At 45.7% G+C, this 23,614-nt stretch overlaps 1 protein-coding gene across 9 annotated transcripts in view; it reads right to left on the reverse strand.

The window, feature by feature from the left end:
* Positions 1–23,614, reverse strand: part of USP32 (ubiquitin specific peptidase 32) — a 228,881-nt gene that overhangs the window by 89,352 nt on the left and 115,915 nt on the right. For all 9 annotated transcript variants that reach the window (XM_081945370.1, XM_081945367.1, XM_081945371.1 and 6 more), the window contains exon 6: positions 3,549–3,680. In XM_081945370.1, the coding sequence (XP_081801496.1) occupies positions 3,549–3,680 (132 nt within the window). The remainder of the gene's footprint in view (positions 1–3,548; positions 3,681–23,614) is intronic.

Here is a 23,614-nt window from a genome sequence, read left to right on the forward strand (position 1 = left end):
GGGTCAGCTGGCTGAACCGAGGTGCCGGAAGCCACAGCCACTCAGTCTTGGAGGGGTTGAGTTTGAGTCTGTTGTCCCCCATCCAGACCCCGACGGCTTCCAAACACCGGGACATCACTGTGACAGCCTCGTTGGGGTGGTTTGGGGTTGAAATGTACAGCTGTGTATCATCAGCGTACAGATGGTATTCAACCCCAAAACCACGGATGATCTCGCCCAGCGGCTTCACATATGCATTGAACAGAAGGGGCGAGAGAACCGACCCCTGCGGCACCCCACAAGAGAGTGGCCTCGGGGTCGATCTCTGCCCCCCCGTCACGGTGCCTCCGACTCCCATCCCCTCCAGCCGGTGCAGAAGGATACCATGGTCGATGGTATCAAAAGCCGCTGAGAGGTCTAATAGGACCAGGATAGAGGAACAACCTCTATCTCTGGCCCTCCAGAGATCATCAACCAACGCGACCAAGGCTGTCTCCGTGTTGTGCCCGGGTCGGAAGCCGGACTGGCGTGGGTCTAGATAATCGGATTCATCGAGGTGACGTGGAAACTGCTGCGCCACCACATTCTCAACAACCTTCGCCAAAAAAGGGAGGTTGGAGACTGGATGATAATTAGCTAGCTCCATTGGGTCGAGTGAAGGCCTCTTGAGTAAGGGCCTCACCACCGCCTCTTTCAAGACAGTAGGTAAGGATCCCTCACCCAACGAGGCGTTTACCAGGCCCAGAAGCCAGCCTCGTGTCACCTCCCAGGATGCCAGTACCAACCAGGAGGGACACGGGTCCAATGAACATGTGGTGGGTCGCAGCCTTCCACGCCACCTGTCTAAATCCTCGGGGGCAACAGAGTCAAACTCCTCCCAGAGTGGACTCACAAGACTCACTGCTGATGGCCCGTCCAGACCACTGGAGGGGGCCCATCCGCTCCGGATCTGAGCGACTTTGTTCTGCAGATATTCTCCAAACTCCTCTGCTCTTCCCTGTAAGGGTGCCCCCCGCGTCTCTTGCACCAAGAGGGAGTGGGTGACCCTAAACAGGGCGGCAGGGCGGTTATCCGCAGACGCAATAAGAGCGGCACAATGTCAGATTCGGAGCGTGAGGACCTCCACCTGCTCTCTAGACGTCTCCTCTGGCGCTTCATGACCCTCAGCTCCTCGGTATACCAAGGAGCCCGGGTGGGTCGCTGCCGTAGGAGAGGTCGCAAAGGCGCAACCCGGTCCAAGGCCCCAGCCGTCGCCCTATTCCAGGCGGCCACTAGGTCCTCTGACCGAGCGCGGGTCAGGGCTACAGGTAGTGGCCCAAGCTCCGACTGGAACCTAACTGGTTCCATCAGGTGCTTGGGGCGGTACCAGCTTGGACAAACTGGTTCCGCCTCCTCGCCGTAGGGGGTAGCGCCAGGGAAGTCTAGCCGGAGACAAATCATGGTTTCATTAGCTGAGATTTACAGGTAGTAAATCTCAACTTACATTCATTTATCTACTATTCAAAGTTACAACCCTAACCCTAAAAACAGTTTGTGCCTATTTCTGTTATGGTTGCCTCCTTTATCCTCACCAAGGGGGAAAAGAACAGTGTTCAATTTGACAGCCTCCAGATAGGTTCGAATCCCTAGCGCCGCGTAACAGAGTGAGCCCCCGTTACTTGTCCCCGCTTCTGTTAACGTAGCCGTTCGAAAGCACGTTAAAGATGCAAGTAGAAAAATAGGGACCATCTTTGGTGGGAAGGGAACAGCGTTCCGTGTGCCTTCGGCATTTAGTCATGCCAGCCACATGACCACGGAGACGTCTTCGGACAGCGCTGGCTCTTTGGCTTTGAAACGGAGATGACCACCGCCCCCTAGAGTCAGGAATGACTAGCACATATGTGCGAAGGGAACTTTTACCTTTACAACTACAATTCCCAGAATTCATAACAGGCAAATCTAGAAGGGATTACAGGAAGATGCTCAAGATTTGCCTCCTCTTAAGCACCAATCTTTTCATTGCTTGCTTTTGTACTGGACAAACTGTCCTAAAATCCTTTAGGAATTTATGAAAACTTTTAATGCAGTTGTTTCAAGTTTACTATTTATTGCCTGTACAGAGAGAGCTTCTGAGGTGGGACTAAGGAGCATGCGTATTGGGACTGCCAAAGCCAGCAGTGAAACGTATACAATTTCACTAAATACAGGAAGTCCTCGACTTACAACAGTTCATGTAGTGACCGTTCGAAGTTACAACGGCACCGAAAAAAGCGACTTACGACCGTTTTCACACTTGGCAACTGACTCACATTTATGACGCTTGTGGCATCCTGGGGTCCTATGATCCCCTTTTGCGACCTTCTGACAAGCCAAGTCAGCGGGGAAGCCAGATTCACTTAACAACTAGGTTACTAATTGAACAACTGCCGTGATTCGCTTAACAACTGTTCCTCCCCTCTGGGAGAAGGTTTCCAAGTATTTCTAGCAGGACTACCAAAATTCTGTAGCAGCTTTGTTCCAAAGGTGGGCTTCACATGATTTAACAACTGGTTTGACAAATGGACCAAAAATGTGAGTGTGCGTGTGTGCGCTCTTGTTTCGCTGGCGCACACGCCGTCACACGGAGATTTCCTGCTTCTTGGGCAGCTGTGGTGAGTAGAGCGGGAAACCTCCTGGGCTGTGAGGGGCGGGGCGAGCGAGCCAGAGAATGAAATATATCAGACAGGATAGCGTCAGAGCGAGTCCAGTTGGTGGTTGTAACTACCAGTTAGCCTGAACCGGTCCGAACCGGCAGCAGCCCACCACTGCTTTGTGCCCGACGCCATCCGTCTGGTAAACTTTCAAGATTAGTTTTTCTTGCCATGTACCGTATTTTTCGGAGTATAAGACCTTTTTCCCTCAAAAAAGAGGCTGAAAATCTGGGTGCGTCTTATACACTGAATACAGGATTTTTGGCCTCCTGAAACCTCACCCCCTTCACCAAAATGGCCGTGCCTCGCCTTTAGGAGGCTTCCAGAGTGCTCCTAGGGAGGGCGGAAATAGTGAAAAATGGGCCGTTTTTTGCTCAATTCCCCCTCCCCCCGGCCGCCAGGAGCAGTTTTCACGAAAAACGGGCTGTTTTGGGGAGGTTTGCAGAGTGCAAAAACTTCTTTTTTTAAAATTTGCCTCTTGTTGCAAAACCTTGTTGCATCTTATACTCCGAAAAATACGGTAGTTTTTCTTGCCATGTACATGTATACATCCGAACTAGACTGTGTTGTTTCACTGGGTCATATAAAATAAGTGGCTATATGCATTATTTTGTATTCATTCATTATGTCGTGTTTATGTAGTGCATACTGGAGGTGGTGGCACTTTTCATTGTAAGCCATGAAATTTCATTTTAATGTACGCCAATTACTGTCAAAGTGACACTAAAGTTATTCTAAAATTTTCTAAGGCAGGTTGTGAAATGGGGTCAAAACTCACTTAACAACTTTCTCACTTCGCAAAAGACATTTTGGCCTCCATTGTGGTTGTACTGTATGTCGAGGACTATTTGTATTGGAAGAAAACCAAGAAGAGGGAGCTCCTCAACGAAATTTACATACCTTCGCTCAGGGATGGATGGATCGGAGGGGAAACCAGGAGGCCAAACGTTTCCAGATCAAAACGGCCCGTTCTCGATTGAGCTTTCAGGAGCCAATAGCGTTTCTCGAGATCAATGATGTCCGATTCTTCCACTGCATAAAAGCCAAGAAAGACGAGCAAAGTCAGACAAATGAAAACGGTGCTTTTAAAGTCATGGGTGCGTTGTGTCAGCCACTTTACGCAGGCAACAAGCTCAAAGGAGCGATTCCAGGAATGCGGATTGCTTTACGGAACAAAGACTCTTAATGTGAGGTCCTTAGTGTGGAGAGCCATTTGTTTTACTTTCCACCATTCAATATATTATATTAAAGATTTTATTGGTTTTTTAAAACATTTATGGGGAAATGGTACAAAGGTACATAGAAAATTTTGGCGGCTCCCGTGCTAGTGGTAGAAATCCCTCCAAATCTCACAGTTTTTTCAATTTGAAAACAACGTATAAAAGATAAGCATAAACAGAATTCTTACATTATATCAATCATGTGTTCAATCATCTCGTTCTTTGTCACTTTCTAGTATATCAACAATTACACTAATATTTCAAATACATTTATTTTTGTGGTCTGAGCCTTTTCGATATTGCTCCCTCCTCCCTGTCTCCAGATGGAGCCACGCCCCCCCTCCCCCATATCCTGTACATTGCTGCATTTTTCACCACCTCCCTTATTTTCATCCTCTAGGAGAGAAAAATGTTTTTTAGTGACGGCTTCAGCCTCTTCCACTGTGTTAATTCTAATTCTGTTTTCCTCCCAGAAAATCAGCATTCCCTCTGGCAATAACCATCTGAACCAAACTCCTTTATTGTATAATTTATTTGATAAGGAGGAATACTTCCTCCTTCTTTCTCTATTTTTTTTCGGAATTTGCTTAAGAATGGTAATTTCTTTATCTTGGTATTTTAATGGTCCCTCCCTTTGGGCCTTTGGGCCTAGCACCTCATCCCTCGTGGTCCTCCTAAGAAATTTAACATGTACCTCCCTTGGAATGTTATGGGTTCTAGCATATGCTGAATTGATCTTGTAGACCAGATCCATATCCCACCACAACTGTTCTTTATTTGTCTTGATATATTCTGCTAAGATTGTATTCAATATATACCATTCAATATATTGAAGAGACAATATATGCCTAGGGCAGTGATGGTTAACCTAGGGCGCCTAGGTCAAAGGTGACACACAACAACATTTTTGTGCCAGTGTTCATTCATGTCTGACAGCAACTATTTGTTCTCCCCGAGGCTTCCCCCAAAAGCCGGAAGCAGATTCCTGGTCCCGACAAAACCCCTTTTATTAAACAAATGTAAATTCCTCTCATTCACATTCAGCAAAGACCTGGGAAACAGTCCTTCAAAGGAATATTTATGACTACAGACCTTATCTAGCTTGGAAAGCTGCCATGTAAATATTGTCCAAACCCAGTGCTGTGCAAAGAAAGACTTGGCACAGAGTCTCTGAAATCCCAAGATCCAACAAAGATAGGATTAGCCCTCTACCCATTAGCAACAGAACTCACCACAAGGCACCTGGGGAGATTACATCACCAAGCAAGATTCAACCAAGTTTAGATTAAAGCACTCCTGATAAATGGCCATCCAGCCACTGTTTGGAAACATCCAGTGAAGGGAGCCCCCAACCACCTGGGGCCATTAGTTCCACTGTCAGAGGCATGTCAGTCAAAGTCCAGTTGCCTCTTGGGGAAAAAAAAAGCACCTTTGGGGCTTAGAATAGCATGTTTGTTCCCAGAACTATAGATGTTGTGTCTGTATTTAGTTGCACTTCATTATTATTTTTTTTTAATAAAAGGGTGCGATAGTGTCAGAAAATAGACCTATCATTTCTGCCGATGCGGGAAAATAAAGCAGCACTTAACATACATTAGATACACAGATGTGACCTTGAGAAATTAGGTAGCACAGATTGCGCTGTGGCCTTCTGCAGCTTCCCAAAAATAATGCTTTAGCGTTGCCAACAAGTGCCACCTGTGTGCTCAAAGGCAGTTTGGCTGTACAGCTTTTGTGCCCATAGAATTAAAGGAGCATCTTTTTAACTGGGGCTAAAATTATCAGAGGCTAAAATCCAATGTTATAGCAGTTCTTGATCATACAGGGACTCCTTGACTTATAACCATTCATTGAGTGACTGTTTAAAGTTGCATTGAAAAAAGTGATTTACGATGGTTCACGCTTACAAACCTTACAGCATCCCCATAGTGATCAACATTCAGAGATTTAGCAACCGACTCATATTTATGACGGTTGCAGTGTTCCCAGGGGTTAAGGGATCCCCTTTTGCGACCTTCTGGCAAGCGAAGTCAAGGGGGAAGCCAGAATTCACTTAAACAAACGTGTTACTAACTTAACAACTGGGGGGATTCAATTAGCAACGGTAACAGGAAAGGTCGTAAAATGGGACAAAAGTCATTCAACAACTGTCTCGCTTAGCAACAAAAATGCTGGGCTGAATTGGGGTCTTAAGTTGAAGACTACCTGTCTCTCAGGCCTGTCCTGTTTCCCAAAACATTCATAGGTGCATGTAGCAGCAGGTGGATGAAAGCGAACCCACAAAAGGAGAGAGAACTGGCTAGTATTTGGATGGAGGACTTCAAGCAAATCTTAGGGGATATGAGAATTAGTAAAAAAGGATCAAAAGACAATAACGCCGCACCATTTCCACAGGGCTGCCAAGAAAACATCAAGCTAAATGAAGTTACCGGGAGTTCAGCTCTACTTGATGGTACTTTAGCTTTTTATAACAACTGGCTTACTAACTTATCAACTGCAGTGATTCACTTAACAACTGTGGCAAGAAAAGGTCATAAAATGAGGCAAAATTCACTTAACCCATGTTTCGGTTAGCAATGGAAATTTTGGGCTCATTTGTCGTTGTAACTCAAGGATAAACTGTTAAAAAAAAACCTGGGAATCTGAGCAGTAGGGCTTTCAGGGAAAAACTTTTTTGTAGAATTTGGGATTTATCCCAGAATGAGCATTGCCAGGAGCATTTTCTTCACCAACTTATAAGAACACTTAAGACTGGTATGAAAGATTTCTCAATACTTAGGAACAAAGTGGGGTATATTTAGCATTGCCACTCGTGATCTCACTACCAGATGGCCCTGAGTCCTTAAATCAACACCAGTTTCATAATAGGATTTGACTTCAGCTCTTTGGAATGGCTAGTGCCGCGAAGCAAACATGCGCAGAGGATCAAGTGACAAACTCAAGAGGCAGGCTGGCTTTGAGACTTTGTTTGGGGTCTTCATTCAACGGACAACAATTTTTGTATTAGTTTTGATTTCCTGCTTATCTGACGGGGGGCTGGTCTAGGAGGCTCACAACAATAAAAATGGAAAAATGAAGTGTAAACGTACCGTATTTTTCGGAGTATAAGACGATACCCAAAATTTTGAAGAGGTAAATTAAAAAAAAAAAATTCAACTCTGCAGACCTCTGCACACCTCATTTTTTGTGAAAAACCGGGCATGCAGAGAGTTTGATAAAAACTGCAAAGTGCTACTGGGGGCTGGGAGGGGCAAAAACGGGCCCATTTTTTGCCAAAAAAGGCCATGCATAGCCTTTAGGAGGCTTGTAGAGTGTTCCTGGGGGCTGGGGGGAGGGAGGGGAAACGAGCCTCCCAAACCCTCTGGACGTCCATTTTTGTGAAGGGGGTGGGGTTTTGGGAGCCCAAAAATGCTGTATTCAGTATGTAAGAAGCACCCAGATTTTCACCCTCTTTTTTGGGGGGGGGAAGGTGCATCTTATATTCCGAAAAATATGGTAATAAAATTAAAGAATAACAGGGTGGGAAGGGATGTTGGGATGTCTTCTAGTCCAATCCCTTGCTTAAGCAAGAGACTCTATACCAGGGGTGTCCAAACTTGAGAACTTTAAGACTTGTGGACTTCAACTCCCAGAATTCCCCAGCCAGCCATGCTGGCTGGGGAATTCTGGGAGTTGAAGTCCACAAGTCTTAAAGTTCCCAAGTTTGGACACCCCTGCTCTATACCAATAGTTCCCAACGTGGGGCCCAAATGAGGAACCTCTACGAACAAAACTGACCTGGAGCATCGCATGAATCAGAACAATGTCCGTGGAAGACCCAAATGGCAGGGCAAGCCACTAACATAGAAAAAGGCAGCAAGACCCCACTCCCTTCTAGCACTGATTTAACAGATTAACAGAGTTGGAAGGGACCTGCATCAGAGGCAGAGAGGGGGCCAGGGCCGTCTGACAGTTATCAGCTGCCTTCAGAGTCAGACATCAGTGAGGCAGACGAACAGCTGGAGCCTGTTCCCAGTGTGCGCATGCGCAGAGTTGCCAGGCGAAGGGAACAGCTAAAGAACAGGGGTCAACTTGGGAGTAAGGCCACAGGTGGATGATGAATGGCCCCTCCCAGAGGAAATAAAAGAGGAGCAAAAGGGGAGTGGAGTTTGCAGGAGACAATGAGTTCGCTTAATTAGTTCGATACTCCTTGCCAAGTTCTGCAGATATCGGCCTGGCAGCTCTCCAAGCCAGATAAGGTCTGTGACTGTAAATCCTCCCTTGAAAGACTTTGCTGGATGGGAATGAGCAGAATTCACAGCAAATTAATAAAAGGGGCTTTTATCGGTACAAGGAGTTTGCTTCAAGCTCTTGGGAAGCCTCAGTCAGAACAGGTAGTGGAGGATGGGGAGACTGTCATGCTGTGGTCCAGAATTAGACACGACTTCACGAACGACAACAACAGGACCTTTGTTTGCCAAGCAATAGGGATGTCAATGAAATGGGATGTGTGTTTTGCTCTTCGGGTGGGGAGGCCGTGTTTGCTAGCATCAGTCAGAAAAGAATGTGAAAAGTACTTGAGAGTTTTATTCCAACCTTGAACAAGGAGTTTATTTGAACTGTGGATTGAAACAATGCGTTTCAAGGTTGACTGGCCTGGTGTGAGGTTGCGGGCTGTGGCATCAATAAAACAACCCACCTCTGAGGAAACACAAGTTGTGTTTTGACTTTCCAAAGCTCCAAACAGCCACCCTGAACTTGAAAAGGTTCGGTGTGGGGGGGGGGGAATTGCAATCTACTAATCATAGTGATTGATGGTTTATCTCGGAAGAAGAATACAGTTATTAACATGATTGCATCAACCAGAGCTGGTAACTCAAAATATGACATTTGAAAGTCAAAAGATGGATTGCATGCTGTGGTGGGGGCCAGTTCATCAACTGTTGCATAAAGCCGTGTTGTTGTTTTTAATGCTACTTTAATTGCTTATCTTAATATAACCCAGTCTAGGGAAGAGAATAAGGTGTTATCGGCTTCTTTTATCAAGCAGGCTGCAAAGAAGTAAGATCAAAGAAACCAACTCCGTGTCAAGCTGTCGACTTCTGAGGAATTACTAATCAGTATGAACGTTTGCCACCCAAGAGCTCCATTTCTTTGGATCAAACTCCAATTCACGCAAGCGAAATCGGCAACTAAGTGGAAAAGAACATTCAGCTGATTGCACAAAACTGCCCGTCAGCGTTTGTCATATTCGGAGTATTGATTATAAATTAAGCAAGCAGTCATTTCCAATAGTGGTAACTGACGGCTAGGTGCTTCTCAGACCCTAATGCAGTGATGGCTTAACTTTTTTGTCTCCCGCACCCACGCATGCAAGGTAGAGACCCGAAAATCAGCTGGCTGGAGGGAGGCGCATGCGCATGTGCTGTGGAGCTGAGCTGGGGCAAGGGCTCGCATGCCCACAGAGGGCTCTGCTTGCCACCTGCGGCATGTGTGCCATAGGTTCAATACAATACAATATGATACAATAGCAGAGTTGGAAGGGACCTTGGAGGCCTTCTAGTCCAACCCCCTGCCTACGCAGGAAACCCTATACCATTTCAGACAAATGGCTATCCAACATTTTCTTAAAGACTTCCAGTGTTGGGGCATTCACAAGTTCTGGAGGCAACTTCTGTTCCACTGATTCATTGTTCTCACTGTCAGGAAATTTCTCCTCAGTTCTAAGTTGCTTCACTCCTTGATTAGTTTCCACCCATTGCTTCTTGTTCTACCCTCAGGTGCCTTGGGGAATAGTTTGACTGCCTCTTCTTTGGGGCAACCCATCACAGGTTCGCCATCACAGTCCTAATGGTAAATCTTCCAAATAACAGGTAGTCCCTGACTTACGACTTACGAGATTCTCAGTGATCCAGGTCATGGTTGTCCCAAAGGTGCTTTTTCAAGAGGTAACTGGGCTTTCTTTGTTTTTGCCTGAAGAGGTTTCGCTTCTCATCCAAGAAGCTTCTTTCGTTCTGATTGAATGGTACAGAATGGAGGGATTTATTGAACAGCCTTCTCTCAACAGGAGGTGGGGGGGGGGGGAATACGACACCACTTGTCTCCTGTCTACAATACAATTCTTTCAGCAGTTCTAAAAAGATCCCACGCCCATTTGTACTATTCAGGTGACCCCAAGGGCACAGACAAACCTCCAAGTGGCCTCAGTGACTCTCAGAAGCAGCGCTAACGACCAGAGGCCTGCAAGGAATATAAATCCTTCCATTCCCCACCATTCACTCAGAACTGAAGAAGCTTCTTGGACGAGAAGCGAAATGTGTTCGAGGAAAAACAAAGAAAGTCCAGTTGCCTCTTGAGAAAAAGCACTTCTGGGATTATGACTGTTTTGTTTCACGACCATTTGAAGTTATGACTGACCCTCCAAAAGGGATTTAGGACCAGTTCCGAACTTCCAATGCCCCCACCTAGTCACATGATTGCACACTCCCTCCCCCCCCCCATTTCTGGCAGTTTGCAGCATCCCATGGTCACATGACTGTCATTTGTAACATTTTTGCCAGAAACTGGGGTTTACTTCCAGTTTTTGGCAAAAAAAAAAAAAAAAGCCATCCTAAAAACCACCCAAAGCAAACGATTACATAACAAGCATTTCCCAAAAATGTTGTACAATTGGATTGGTCCGCTTACGGGCCGTAATTGTCAGGCTCAATTATGGTCAAAAATCAAGGACTGTCTGTAAATATTTAGGGTGGTAAATCCATAAATGTCTAGGAAATTCTGAAACCAGGCAATCCAAAATGTACACTAAGGGGGGGGGGGGACACGTTTCAGCTTGCAGAGACTTTGCAAATTGATCAAGTCTACATTGGTGCTTATTTGGGAATAATTCACTCGGTATTTATGTGAAGAGCTAACAAATAATGGTTTAATGTTCCCCAGGCTGTGAGGGGGGGGGGATGGGGGTACGGAAAGCTAAGAATCTTAACAAGACTAAAATTATTGTCACCCCCCCCCCAAAAAAAAATCGTTTACAGGTTTTCATGAAATCACAGCGCATAAAGTCTTCCGAAAATACCAACCACTGTTGGAAAGAATATATTTATTTTGCAGACAACATTTCGTAGGAAGACAAGAATCCACCCCGCCCACTTTCCCGCTATTAGATGAGCATCTTACACTAATCTAGATTCTCGGAAAACTTGTTAAAAAGAAAGAAAGAAAGAGAATAAGCAGGAGCTACCAATAGTTGCAGGCGACTCTCCCCTCAGATCCCTTCACCCAAGCTGCTGCCCACTCCCGTAATTTAATGCCCCCCACCCCCGCGCACGGCATTCTAGGAGCCTGAGGAGGATGAAAACGGCCTCCCCTGCCCCCCCTCGAGGCCAAGAAACGGTCCATTATCTGACTTCTGGTGGGCCCAGTAGCTCCATTTTTCATTTTCCCCAGGCTCCAGAGGCTTTCTAAAAGCCTGGGGAGGGCGAAAAACAGCCAAATATGCAAACTGGAAGTTTAGGAGCGGACTTCCGGATTGGCCGTTGGACCATTTTTCGCCCTCCCCAGGCTTCAGGTGGTTTCCCTGAAGCCTCCAGAGGGCGAAAAACGGCCCAACGGACAAACTAGAAGTCTGTTCCCGAGCTTCCGGTTTGCGCGTTGGGTGGTTTTTCGCCCTCTGGAGGCTTCAGAAAATTGCCAAAAATCAAGCTGACAGGGCAAGGCCTCGCATGCCCTCAGAAATGGCTCCGTGTGCCACCTGTGGCACGGGTGCCATAGGTTCGCCATCGCAGCCCTATATCATGTCAGACAAATGGTTGTCCAATCTCTTCTTAAAAAGTTCTAGTTTGGAGCTTTTAACAACGTCTGGAGGCAAGTTGTTCCACTGGCTAATTGTTCTGTCAGGAAATTTCTCCTTAGTTCTAAGTTGCTTCTCTCCTTGGTTAGTTTCCACCCATTGCTTCTTGTCCTGCCCTCGTCTTTGTGGCAACCCCTGAGATAACGGAACGCTGCTATCATGTCATCCCTAGTCCTTCTTTTCATTTAAACTGGACATACCCAATTCCTGAGACCGTTCTTCGTATGTTTTAGCCCCCAGTCCCCTAATCCTCTTTGTTGCTCTTCTCTGCACTCTTTCTAGAGTCTCAACATCTTTTCTACATCGTGGCGACCAAAACTGGATGCAGGATTCTAAGTGTGGCCTTCCCAAGGCATTATAAAGTGGTATTAACCCTTCATGTGATCTTGATTCTGTCCCTCTGTTTATGCAACCAAAGATTGCATTGGCTTTTTTGGCTGCTGCCGCACATGGCTGGCTCATGTTTAAGTGATCGTCCACTAGGACTCCAATGTCCCTCTAACAGTTGCTACTACAGACCTAGGTACCTATTCTATACCTTTAACATGATTCATATCCTTTCCCTCCCCTCACTCCTTCTCCTCCCGTCTTTCCCCTCCACTTCTTCTTCCTTCCCTTCTCCTATGACCTCTTCCTTTTGCTGCACCATCAACCAGTTTCATACCTCACTTTCTCTTCCCTTCCCAATGCAGCTAACATTTCCTTGTCCCCAACCTATTTCCAAAACTCTTTGTTTTCTTAATTTTTGCTGAAGGGATGAAGATAAATGTGATGCACTCATGCGCATGAGTGAGTGTGCGTGTAAAGGAGCACGTGCATGTAGTTATATGCTTCAATCCTTGATATGGATTTATTTGTCTGAAAGTCAATGGTGAGTGAAACACTTGAGGGCTCAGTTTTATAAACGGGATGCCTTTGTAATAGATGCTTTGATGTAATGCTACATTAAACACTTTACATTCTTCTGTCCGTTTTATTGTTGCTGGGTTTATCTAATTTCTGTTTTCCAGCTATGCATATTGTTGTTGCTGTTGTTAGTTGCGAAGTCGTGTCCGACCCATCGTGACCCCCATGGACAATGTTCCTCCGGGCCTTCCTGTCCTCCACCATCCTCTGGAGTCCATTTAAGCTCACGCCTTCTGCTTCGGTGACTCCATCCAGCCACCTCCTTCTCTGCCGTCCCCTTCTTCTTTTGCCCTCCGTCTTTCCCAGCATGAGACTCTTCTCATTAGGTGGCCAAAGCATTTGAGTTTCCTCTTCAGGATCTGGCCTTCTAAAGAGCAGTCATGGTTGATCTCCTCTAGGACTGACCGGTTGGATGACCAAGTGCCTTTTTAATTTCTTGGCTATGCATATACAAACAAAAATATGTCACTTGTGCATGTTTAGGCAAGGGACTGGGGAAATCTCCCAAACCTGGTTCAATGTAGATTTGGCAACCATAGGATGATTCAGAGAGGAAGCTGGGCACTGTGAAAGATGTATGTCTACGTCTATATATTTTATTCTTCCTTTATGGGAGTTATCATCTTAAATTTATTTTCCTTTAGGGTAACTGTTCTAGCCAGTTCTTAGTAGTCCTAAGATTAAAATAGATCTCATTCACAGGGGTGGAACTCTCACCAGGCTCTTGCAATGTTCATCCAGCAGGTGATAACAATTCCTTGATTTCAAAACATGCAACTGCTGAGAAGCCCACCGTCTCAGCCATATCTCACGGAGACATGTGTAACATGGGGCTAACATAAATTCTGCATTCTTTGGAGCACCGAGTCAAAATATATAGGTTATTTTTTTTTTCCATTGGGCTGTGACATTTTAAATTGATTGCTTACTTTGCTGGTTGAACAGTTGCAACTCCCAATTGCACTGACTTAATTTTTATGGCCAAAATATGGAAAGGTGTGTGTGTGTGTGTGTGTGTGTGTGTGTGTGTGTACCTGGGTGGTGGTGGGGGGCTCGTTTGTTGACTAGGGCTGGTTTCCAGATGTCTGGTAGGCGGGAGGAATCGTCACGTTTATTCATGTTGTGGGGGTGTTTCTCTATTTCCATAGCTTCCATAATTATTCTCTTGTTGAAGTGTTCTGTTTTGGAGATTAATTTGGTTCTTTCAAAATCAATTTCATGTCCTGTTGCTTTAAGGTGCTGGAAGAGGGAAGAAGTTTTTTCTTCTTTTCTGACTGCGTTATTGTGTTCCGCGATGCGTGCATTTATTCTCCTATTAGTTTGTCCAATATATGTGGCTGGCAGATTTTGCATGGTATTTCGTAGACTCCTTGGTTTTCTACCTGGATCTTGTCTTTGGGGTTTCTTAAGATGTTGGCTATTTTTTGGTCAGTGCCGAAGGCTGTCATGATATTGTGTTTGTGGAGAATTTTGCTGATTTTATCTGTGGTGCTCACACACCAACAAACTCCACAGACTAGAAAAACACCAGAAGCCCAACCCTCCTCCACAGCAACTCATGAAACAAACAGTACATAACATATCAGGCAGGACCCTCACCACAACTGAAACCAATGTCCTTTCCAAAGGATTCAACTTTGCATTCACCCCCAAACACATCCCTACTGAAAACATCATATGCGGAGTTGAAGCTACCCTAACCAAAATCAACCCAGATGAAGCAAATAAAATCAGACTTGAAGTCACCAACGTCCTCTGCTCCAGCAATCCACCCAGAAGCAACTTACAGAAAGAAGAACAAAAAGCACTCACCAACTTGAGGAAAGACAACATAATCATTCTCCCAGCAGACAAAGGCAATGCCACAGTGGTAATGAACACATCTGACTACCAAGTCTAACTATCCAACCTACTTACAAACCTCTAAACACAGACCCCACCACCTATCTGGAAAAAAACACCAAATCCAAAATAAAAGCCTCTCCCATCAGTGAAGAGATCCAGCAAAGAATCATCCCCAGAGAGAAATCATCCAGATGCCCCAAGCTCTATGGCCTCCCCAAGATACACAAAGAAGGAACACCACTCAGACCCATAGTCGGCTCCATAGGCTCACCTCTACAGAATCTTGCCAAATTCCTCACGAAACAACTCCAACCCTACGCAAAATCCATCACCTCACACGTACAAAACTCACTCCACTTCATAGAAACAGTAAAGAAACATAACCTACAACCCAGCGTCCTACTCGTGAGCTTCGATGACATATCCCTCTTCACCCAAGTGCCTATTAAAGAAGCCTTGACAGCTATCCAGAACAAACACAACCCCCCTAAACACATCCTGGACCTGACCAACCACTGCCTAACTAACACATACTTCATCCACAATGGACAAAGATATAAACAGATAGAAGGAGCACCCATGGGATCACCCCTCTCACCTGTCATCGCAAATCTATACATAGAACATTTTGAAACCAATGCCTTACATAAATCTGAACACAAACCCAAACTCTGGCTTAGATATGTAGATGACACTTTCGAAATTTGGCCACACGGGAAGGAAAAACTGGACAACTTCCTCACACATCTCAACAGCCTACACCCCAAAATACAATTTACTACGGAAATAGAAGCTAACAACCAACTTCTCTTTCTGGACGTCCTAATCTACAAAAAACCCAATGGATCCCTAGGGCACACCATTTACCAGAAAAAAAATACACACCAACTGCTACTTAAACCCACAATCCCAACACCACCCTGCACAGATCAACTTCGTAGCCAAGACCCTCATATCTCCAGAATCAAACGCCTACCCCGACAAAGACCACCTGAAAACTGAATTACACACTCTCACAAACGTATTAATCTCCAACGGATTCCAAAGAAAAACAATTACCAACCTAATCCAAAGGGAGACTCCCCCTAAAAACTGAGACACAGAACAGGACAACGGCATCGCCCTCCTCCCTTACATCAAAGGCACCACAGATAAAATCAGCAAAATTCTCCACACGCACAATATCAAGACTTCCTTCAACACTGATCAAAAAATAGCCAACATCATAAGAAACCCCAAAGACAAGATCCAGCTAGAAAACCAAGGAGTCTACGAAATACCATGCAAAATCTGCCCTGCAACATACATAGGACAAACGAACAGGAGAATAAATGCACGCATCGCACAACACAAGAATGCAGTAAGAAAAAAAGAAAAAACTTCCTCCTTTTTCCAGTATCTTAAAGCAACAGGACATGAAATTAATTTTGAAGGAACCAAATTAATCTCCAAAACTGAACACTTCAACAAGAGAATAATTATTCTCGAAATAGAGAAACACCCCCAAAACATGAATAAACATGATGATACCTCCCGTCTACCAGACATCTGGAAACCAGCCCTAGTCAACAAACGAGCCCCACCCACTACTCAGGCTGTTACAACACGAAACAACAACAGACACAAAGCCAGCACCAATCAGCCAATCATGATACAACCACACATCCAATCAATCCACTTACTGAAACAAAGCCAGCACTCCACACACCCCCACCAAGATTTATAGAAAGACGCCAGCTCTGACCATGCTTTAAGCCCAAAACACTAGCCTGAATGGCGAGTGAGACCTCGCTGAAACGTTGCCAAGACAATCTCAATCTTACATGGGAAAAGACCTGAATACAACAAGACCAGCATAAACACCCAGAAAATGTCTCATGGCTGAAGATGCTTAATCGGGAAATGTTAAAATAAGTAAATAAGCAGCAGTGGGTTGCAGGTTCTAACTTTGCGGTGTTCCATCCAAGTCTTCTGCTGGGGCAGGGCTTGGACTAGAGCAGGGGCCACCAACTTTTCAGACTTCAGGGACCACTAATTCATAATTTTAAATCCCTTGGACAACTAATATGACCTGCCTAATGACTGGGTGGATGGACATGCCAAGTGGTCGTGTGACTGGGTGGGCGTGGCCAACCCAATGTCACTCATGTTGAGGAGCACCTTGCCAGCCTCTACTTGCCACTCCTTGCCTGTCCGCCCGGGCTCCTTAGGGCCCCAACAAGAAGCAGTTGTTGGAGCTAAGCAGCCACCATGAGAAAGAGTTGGCACAACAGCTGGCTCAGTTCAAACTGGATCTGACCGAGAAGGAGGCTCAGCAGAAGCACCTCACTGAGGACTACGAGCATAGGCTTTCCAAGCAGAGGGAATTCCTGCGGGAGTGCAAGGCCAGGTACCGACACTTGGAGGTTCAGTGGGCTGAGATGGTCAGCCAGTTCCACGCCATGATGCAGTCCCACAAGGCCCTCCGGCTCTTTGCCACCAGTGGCGCTTCCCTCCAGCCTTTGCCCAAAGCCCCACACCAGGAGGCTGAAGCAGACCCCAAGTCAAAATTTCTGCCACCCTCTGACCCACACAAAAGGACCCCAAAGGGGGAGAGTCTCTGCAGCTACACAAACGTTCATTGCACGTATCTGGCACAGGGGCCGTAGTTTGAGGACCCCTGATTTAGTGCAATATAAAAAGTGCAAATAATTTTTCTGCAGACCACCACATTTTTCTCGCCGACCAGCAGTTAGTGACCGCTGGACTAGAAGACCTCCAACGTCCCTTCCAACTCCTTTATTGAGTATTTATCTATTTATTTGCATCTTGCCGTTGTCTTCAGAAGTTTAGAAGGGACTACATAAGAACCTCTCTTCATTTTATACTCGTAGCAATAACCCCGCGAGGTAGGCTAGAACGGGAAATAAGTCCAAAGTTACTTCATGAGTTTTCACCAATTAAAAGTGGAAGCAGTGAATTAGAAACAAAGCAAAGCAAACACAATTATAGTCCAAAGGCATGACTAGATAGCCAGGGAATCATATTCAAACCCAGATAGGAAATTTCACTCGAACCATAGAAAGTGATCAATTTAAAATGCCCCAAACTGATGAACCAGCCTCAAAACTGATGAGAAAACAGGTTTTTGTGACTTTTCTGAATGCCAAGGGGAAGGATTCCAGGGAAGTAAGGCCAGGACATTATTTCAAAGGTAACAAAACAAATGCACAGGTACAGTATAGATGGTACCTTGCTCAATAGTAGTAATTGTGAGAGGGATCTTGGGAGTCCTAGGGGACAACCATTTAAATAGGAGCCAGCCGTGTGCAGCAGCTGCCAAAAAAGCCAACACAGTCCTAGGCTGTATCAACAGAGGGATAGAATCAAGATCACGTGAAGGGTTAATACCACTTTATAAGGCCTTGGTAAGGCCACACTTGGAATGCTGCTTACCATGATGTAAAAAAGATGTGGAGACTCTAGAAAGAGTGCAGAGAAGAGCAACCAAGAGGATTAGGGGACTGGAGGCTAAAACATACGAAGAACGGTTGCAGGAACTGGGTAGGTCTAGTTTAATGAAAAGAAGAACTAGGGGAGATATGATAGCAGCGTTCCAGTATCTCAGGGGTTGCCACAAAGAAGAGGGAGTCAAACTATTCTCCAAGGCACCTGAGGGGAGAACAAGAAGCAATGGGTGGAAACTAATCAAGGAGAGAAGCAACTTAGAACTGAGGAGAAATTTCCTGACAATTAGAACAATTAATCAGTGGAACAAATTGCCTTCAGAAGTTGTAAATGCTTCAACACTGGAGGTTTTTAAGAAGGTGTTGGATAGCCATTTGTCTGAAACGGTATAGGGTTTCCTGCCTAAGGGGTTGGACTAGAAGACCTCCAAGGTCCCTTCCAACTCTGTTATTCTATTTTGTTCTAAAACTGAAATGACACACCTCCTGATTCCAAGAGATGACAGAAGCCTAAAATGTTTGCCTACCCTTTGATCGGACCATCTAACAGCACCATCTCAGCTAGAGATATCCAAAGCAAAGTATTTAAACTTTCCCCTCCTTTCTACCCCTACTATCTTATCTATGTGAATTCCCCTCTGGATAAATTATAGAAATTCTGAAGAGATCATCAATGCATGTATGTAGGCATGCATGGCAAACCCTAACCTGAAAGCCCTCCCTCCCCCCCATCGTTTTTCAATTACTTTTAAACAATGCTTTTATTTAAAGACCTTGGCTCTTTTTTTTTTGCATATTGCTTTTCCTTTTTAATATTTCATTGTGCACCACCCATAGTCCCTCCGGGAGGGAGATAAGACAGTTCCAAAACGTGATAAATAAATCAATAAAATAAATCAACCTCTCCACACGTTACAAAAATCAAAATAAAGGTATTTAAACCACCTAGATATTTTCAAAGGTGCTTTTTCGAAAGGCGACTGGACTGTCTTCGTTTTGGCTTGAAGAGGTTTCGCTTCTCATCCAAGAAGCTGCTTCCCTTCTGACTGAATGGTGGGGAATGGGAGGATTTATATTCCTTGCAGTCCTCCTTCCATTCCTCACCATTCTGTCAGAACGAAGGAGCTTCTTGGATGAGAAGCGAAACCTCTTCAAGCAAAAAGAAACAAAGCCCAGTTGCCTCTCGAAAAAGCGACTTTGGGACTACCATGACCTGGGTGACTGAGAAACTCCATCTAATTATTTCTCTTGTCCGACATTACAGTATCCGTTCACTTTCTGAAATTACCCAGCTATCCTGTAGAGAGTGTCCATCCTTCCCCCCCCCCCTCCTGCTCCTGGTTCAGAGACAATACGGTAACTTTGCATTTCCAGGCAATTCGCATACAATCCATCTGTGATATGCTATTCTGTCCTCTCCCGTTTCAACTCTCCAACCCGCCTTATCTCTCCTTCTACCCTCCTTTCACACTCATCCACACTCCCGTTTCATGCTCAGTTGTTCTACCCACCTAAAGGCACAATTCTCTTTGGCCCGCAACAGTAGCAGCATACCATATTCCCCACATTTTTACCAGCCCCGGCTTGTACCACTGACGTTCCACCAGGTACGGCTTCTCCAGGGGTCCAGCTTCCTCTTGGCCCATCAGGCGAACTGGATCCACTCCCCAGCTAGCTCTGCCATTTGTTCACTTTCAGAGAGCCACCTATTCAAGGATCCGAGGCAATGAGATCTTCTTAAAGGGGCACGCTCTGTCCCCGAAGGTAAGCGGATAGGATCAGAAAGATGAAAACACAAAAGATTAAATCCCGTAAGAAGGGATTGGCTGAGTCTGGAAGCTTCCTGGAATACAGGTAGTCCTCGACTTACGTCCACAATGGGACCCACAGCTCCTGTTGTCGAGTGAGGTTCGCCCCATTTTACGGCCTCCTTGTTAAATGAATCACTGCAGTCGTTAAATTAGCAACTCGGTTGTTAAGCGGATCTGGCTTCCTTGTTGACTTTGCTTGTCGGAAGGTCGCAAAAAGGGGATCGCGTGTGATCCCGGGACATTGCGACCGTCATAAATAGGAGTCAGTTGCCAAGCATCCGATGCTGTGACCACGGGGATGCTGTACATACGAGACACTGGTCGTAAGTGTGAAAAGTGGTCATAAGTCACTTTTTTCAGTGCTGCTGTAACTTTGAACAGTCACTAAACGAACAGTTGCAAGTCGAGGACTACCTGCATCTTCATGCTTCTCAAGCAAAGGGATTTTCAGGGAGAGGGAATTTGAAAGCCGAGAGGACCTATGGAAAGCTACAAAGAACCAACGCCGGATGGAACCAATGGAGGAGCCGGCAGCTGGGACTGACGAAAGCTGGGAACTATGGAAATTGTTGAATAGACTGCACACGGACACAACAAGATCCAGAGACATTCTGAACCAACGGGGCTATCTGCCCTTTGCGACTGTGGTGACACGCAGACAACAACACATATGAATGTGCCTGTTCTGACCGAGGCTTCCCGAGAGCGTGAAGCAAACTCCTTGTCCCGACAAAAAAACCTTTTATTAATTGACTGTGAATTCTGCTCATTCACATCCAGCAAAGTCTTTCAAGGGAGGATTTACAGTCACAGACCTTATCTGGCTTGGAGAGCAGCCAGTTTGATATCTACAAAACTTGGCAAGGAGTCTCTGAGAACCAATTAAGCGAACTAATGGTCTCCTGCAAACTCCACTCCAGGATAATTCAGCCTTCCATCCTTCTGAGGTCAGTAAAATGAGGACCTCAATTGTTGGGGGAAAGAGGCTGAATCTGTAAACCACTTCGGGCTTATAAAACACTGTGAAACAATATATACCATGTTTCCCCAAAAATAAGACCGGGTGTTATATTCATGTTTGCTCAAAAAGACACACCAGGGCTTATTTTGGGGGAAACACGGTACTAAATGCATCCATTTGGCTGACCACCTTAACTGGGGCTTATTTTTAGGGTAGGGCTTATATTACGAGCATCCTGGAAAATCATGCTAGGGCTTATTTTCTAATTGGGTCATATTTTTGGGGAAACAGGGTAAGTATAAGTGCTGTTGCTATTGTGGTCGTAACTCGAGGACTCCCTGTACTGCTCAAAGCTGTGGCTGGAAAAATATTTTACAGCTGAAATGAAACGGAACCAAATTTGATTAAAAGTAGCAAACGTGGGCAACTCGGCGTGACTTTTTCAAAAACCCTCTTTTAATTTTGAGCCAGGGAGGGACCTAATTAAAGTCTCCCGCCTTCCAATATAAATATTATTTACAAGCAGCAAAATCTTACATTTCTTTTCAGTGGGTTCCCCAGTATCTCGGCTCATTAAGTAGATTTAAATACAGCCACCGGAGCTTCACAATAAATGCTTCCTGTCTTGGCTGGGCCTCTCCCACAGCCTCTAAAATCAAATCAAACTCCTTCCCCCTATTTTTAATCAAGGCTATTTTTCACGCCTTTTACCGATATTATTCAAAGCGGCGCGGTACAAAAAGCAGCAGGGAAGCAGCAAAAGCTGCAGCTAAAATGCCATCTGGGAAGACGGAATTATTTTATGCTTATCAACCTATCATAAGAACAAGATAAGTCCCTACATATAATTTAAAACAGCCTCCCCAAATCCAGCACTCTCTCCAGCTGCAACTGACATCACTCCAAGATAACAGGGGCAGCAAGTGAAGGTTAGAGAGTTCAAAGAATGTAGAAAAGGAAATAAAACACCTTAAAAGAAAATATTGTACAGAAGGTCAATTGAAGGTAAAGGTAAAGGTTCCCTTCGCACATATGTGCTGGTCGTTCCCGACTCCAGGGGGCAGTGCTCATCTCCGTTTCAAAGTGGAAGAGCCAGCACTGCCAAAGACGTCTCCGTGGTCATGTGGATGGCATGAGGAGAGCCTTCTCTGTGGGAGCGCCTTCCCTCTGCAATGAGCTGCCCCCGGAGCTTCGCATAATCCCTGACCTCCGGTCCTTCCGACGCACCCTAAAAAGTTGGCTTTTCCATCAAGCCGGCCTGGCCTGTTAATTTTATTTAATTTTTAAAATGTGAGTGTTATATAAATTGGATTTGTTTTTTGGACTGTTTCTAATTTCCTTTTAACTTTTGTACTATGTGTTTTTTAATGCTGTACGCCGCCCTGAGTCCTTGGGAGAAGGGCGGCATATAGATCTAATAAATCCAATCCAATCCAATGACTCAACGCTGAAGGCGTACGGAACACTGTGACCTTCCCAACAAAGGTAGTCCCTATTTTTCTACTTGCATTTTTACCTGCTTTCGAACTGATAAGTTGGCAAAAGCTGGGAAAAGTAATGGGAGCTCACTCTGTCACGCAGCGCAAGGGATTCAAACCGCCGAACTGCCGACCTTTCTGATCAACAAGCTCAGCGTCTTAGCCACTGAGCCACCACGTCCCTATAATTCTACACTATGTCCTCTCAAATTTTTCTAGAAAAAAGTTGTGCTTCCTCCTGGTTGCCACTGTACAGAATAGTACAAAACGTGCGATTCCACAGGCTTTTAAGTAGGGGTTATTTTTTGGGGGGTGTAGGGCTTATATTAGAGGCACAAATAAAAAACACTCTAGGTCCATGATGGCGAACCTGCAGAGCCATTTGTCAGGGCACGCGAGGCGTTGCTCTGTCAGGTGGCCAGCGTGCATACGCATGCTGGCCAGCTGAGTTCGGCCTTATTTTGAGGACATTTTTCGCCTTCAGGAAGCCTCTGGAATGTGAAAAAGCGGCCCTACGGGCAAACTGGAAGTTCAAGAATGAACTTCCAGTTTGCTCGTAGGGTCGGTTTTAGCCCTCCGGAGGCTTCCCGAGGCTTATTTCTTATTTATTTATTTCTTAGATTTTTAGACCGCCCCTCTCCCAGAAAGGGACTCGGGGCGGTGTACAGTCAATACAAATAAAATCGGACATAATAATAAAATACATTTAAGATACATTTGGAGGGGGAGATAGGCTGTACTAAGAAATAAATATATTCTAATCCTAAAAACATCACAATTAAAACCCCAAACCCAATTAAAATAGAATAAATCCCCGGGAGGTAAAACTAAGAAAGTGCCAGGCCAGCTGATTGAAATAGGTGAGTCTTTAACTTTTGCCGGAAGGAACGGAGGTCGGTGGTAGTTCGAATGTCTGGGGGGAGGTCATTCCAGAGGGTTGGGCCCATCACAGAGAAGGATCTACTCCTAGGCGTCGCCCGCTGGCATTGCCTAGCAGACGGCACCAGGAGGAGCCCCTCCCTGTGTGAGCGGATAGGTCGCAGGGACGTGTGTGGTAGGATGCGATCCTGCAGATAACTAGGTCCTATGCCATGGAGCGCTTTAAAGATGGTGATCAATACCTTGAAACGCACCCGAAAGGCCACAGGTAGCCAGTGCAGCTCGCGCAGGAGAGGTGTTACGTGGGAGTAACGTGTACTTCCCATAATAACCCGCGCGGCTGCGTTCTGAACTAGCTGCAGTCTCCGGATGCGTCCCAAGGGAAGCCCCATGTAGAGGGCATTGCAGTAGTCCAGGCGAGACGTCACCAGCGCATGAGTGACCGTGCGCAGGGCACTCCGGTCCAGTAGGGGGCGCAATTGGCGCACCAGGCGGACCTGGTGGAACGCCCCCCTTGCCACGGCTGCCACATGGTCCTCCATTGACAGCCGGGCATCGAGGAGGACGCCCAAGTTGCGCGCCCGCTCCACGG

The sequence above is a fragment of the Natrix helvetica genome (genome assembly GCF_964273705.1).
Source record: "Natrix helvetica genome assembly, chromosome: 2".
Lineage (NCBI taxonomy): Eukaryota > Metazoa > Chordata > Lepidosauria > Squamata > Natricidae > Natrix > Natrix helvetica.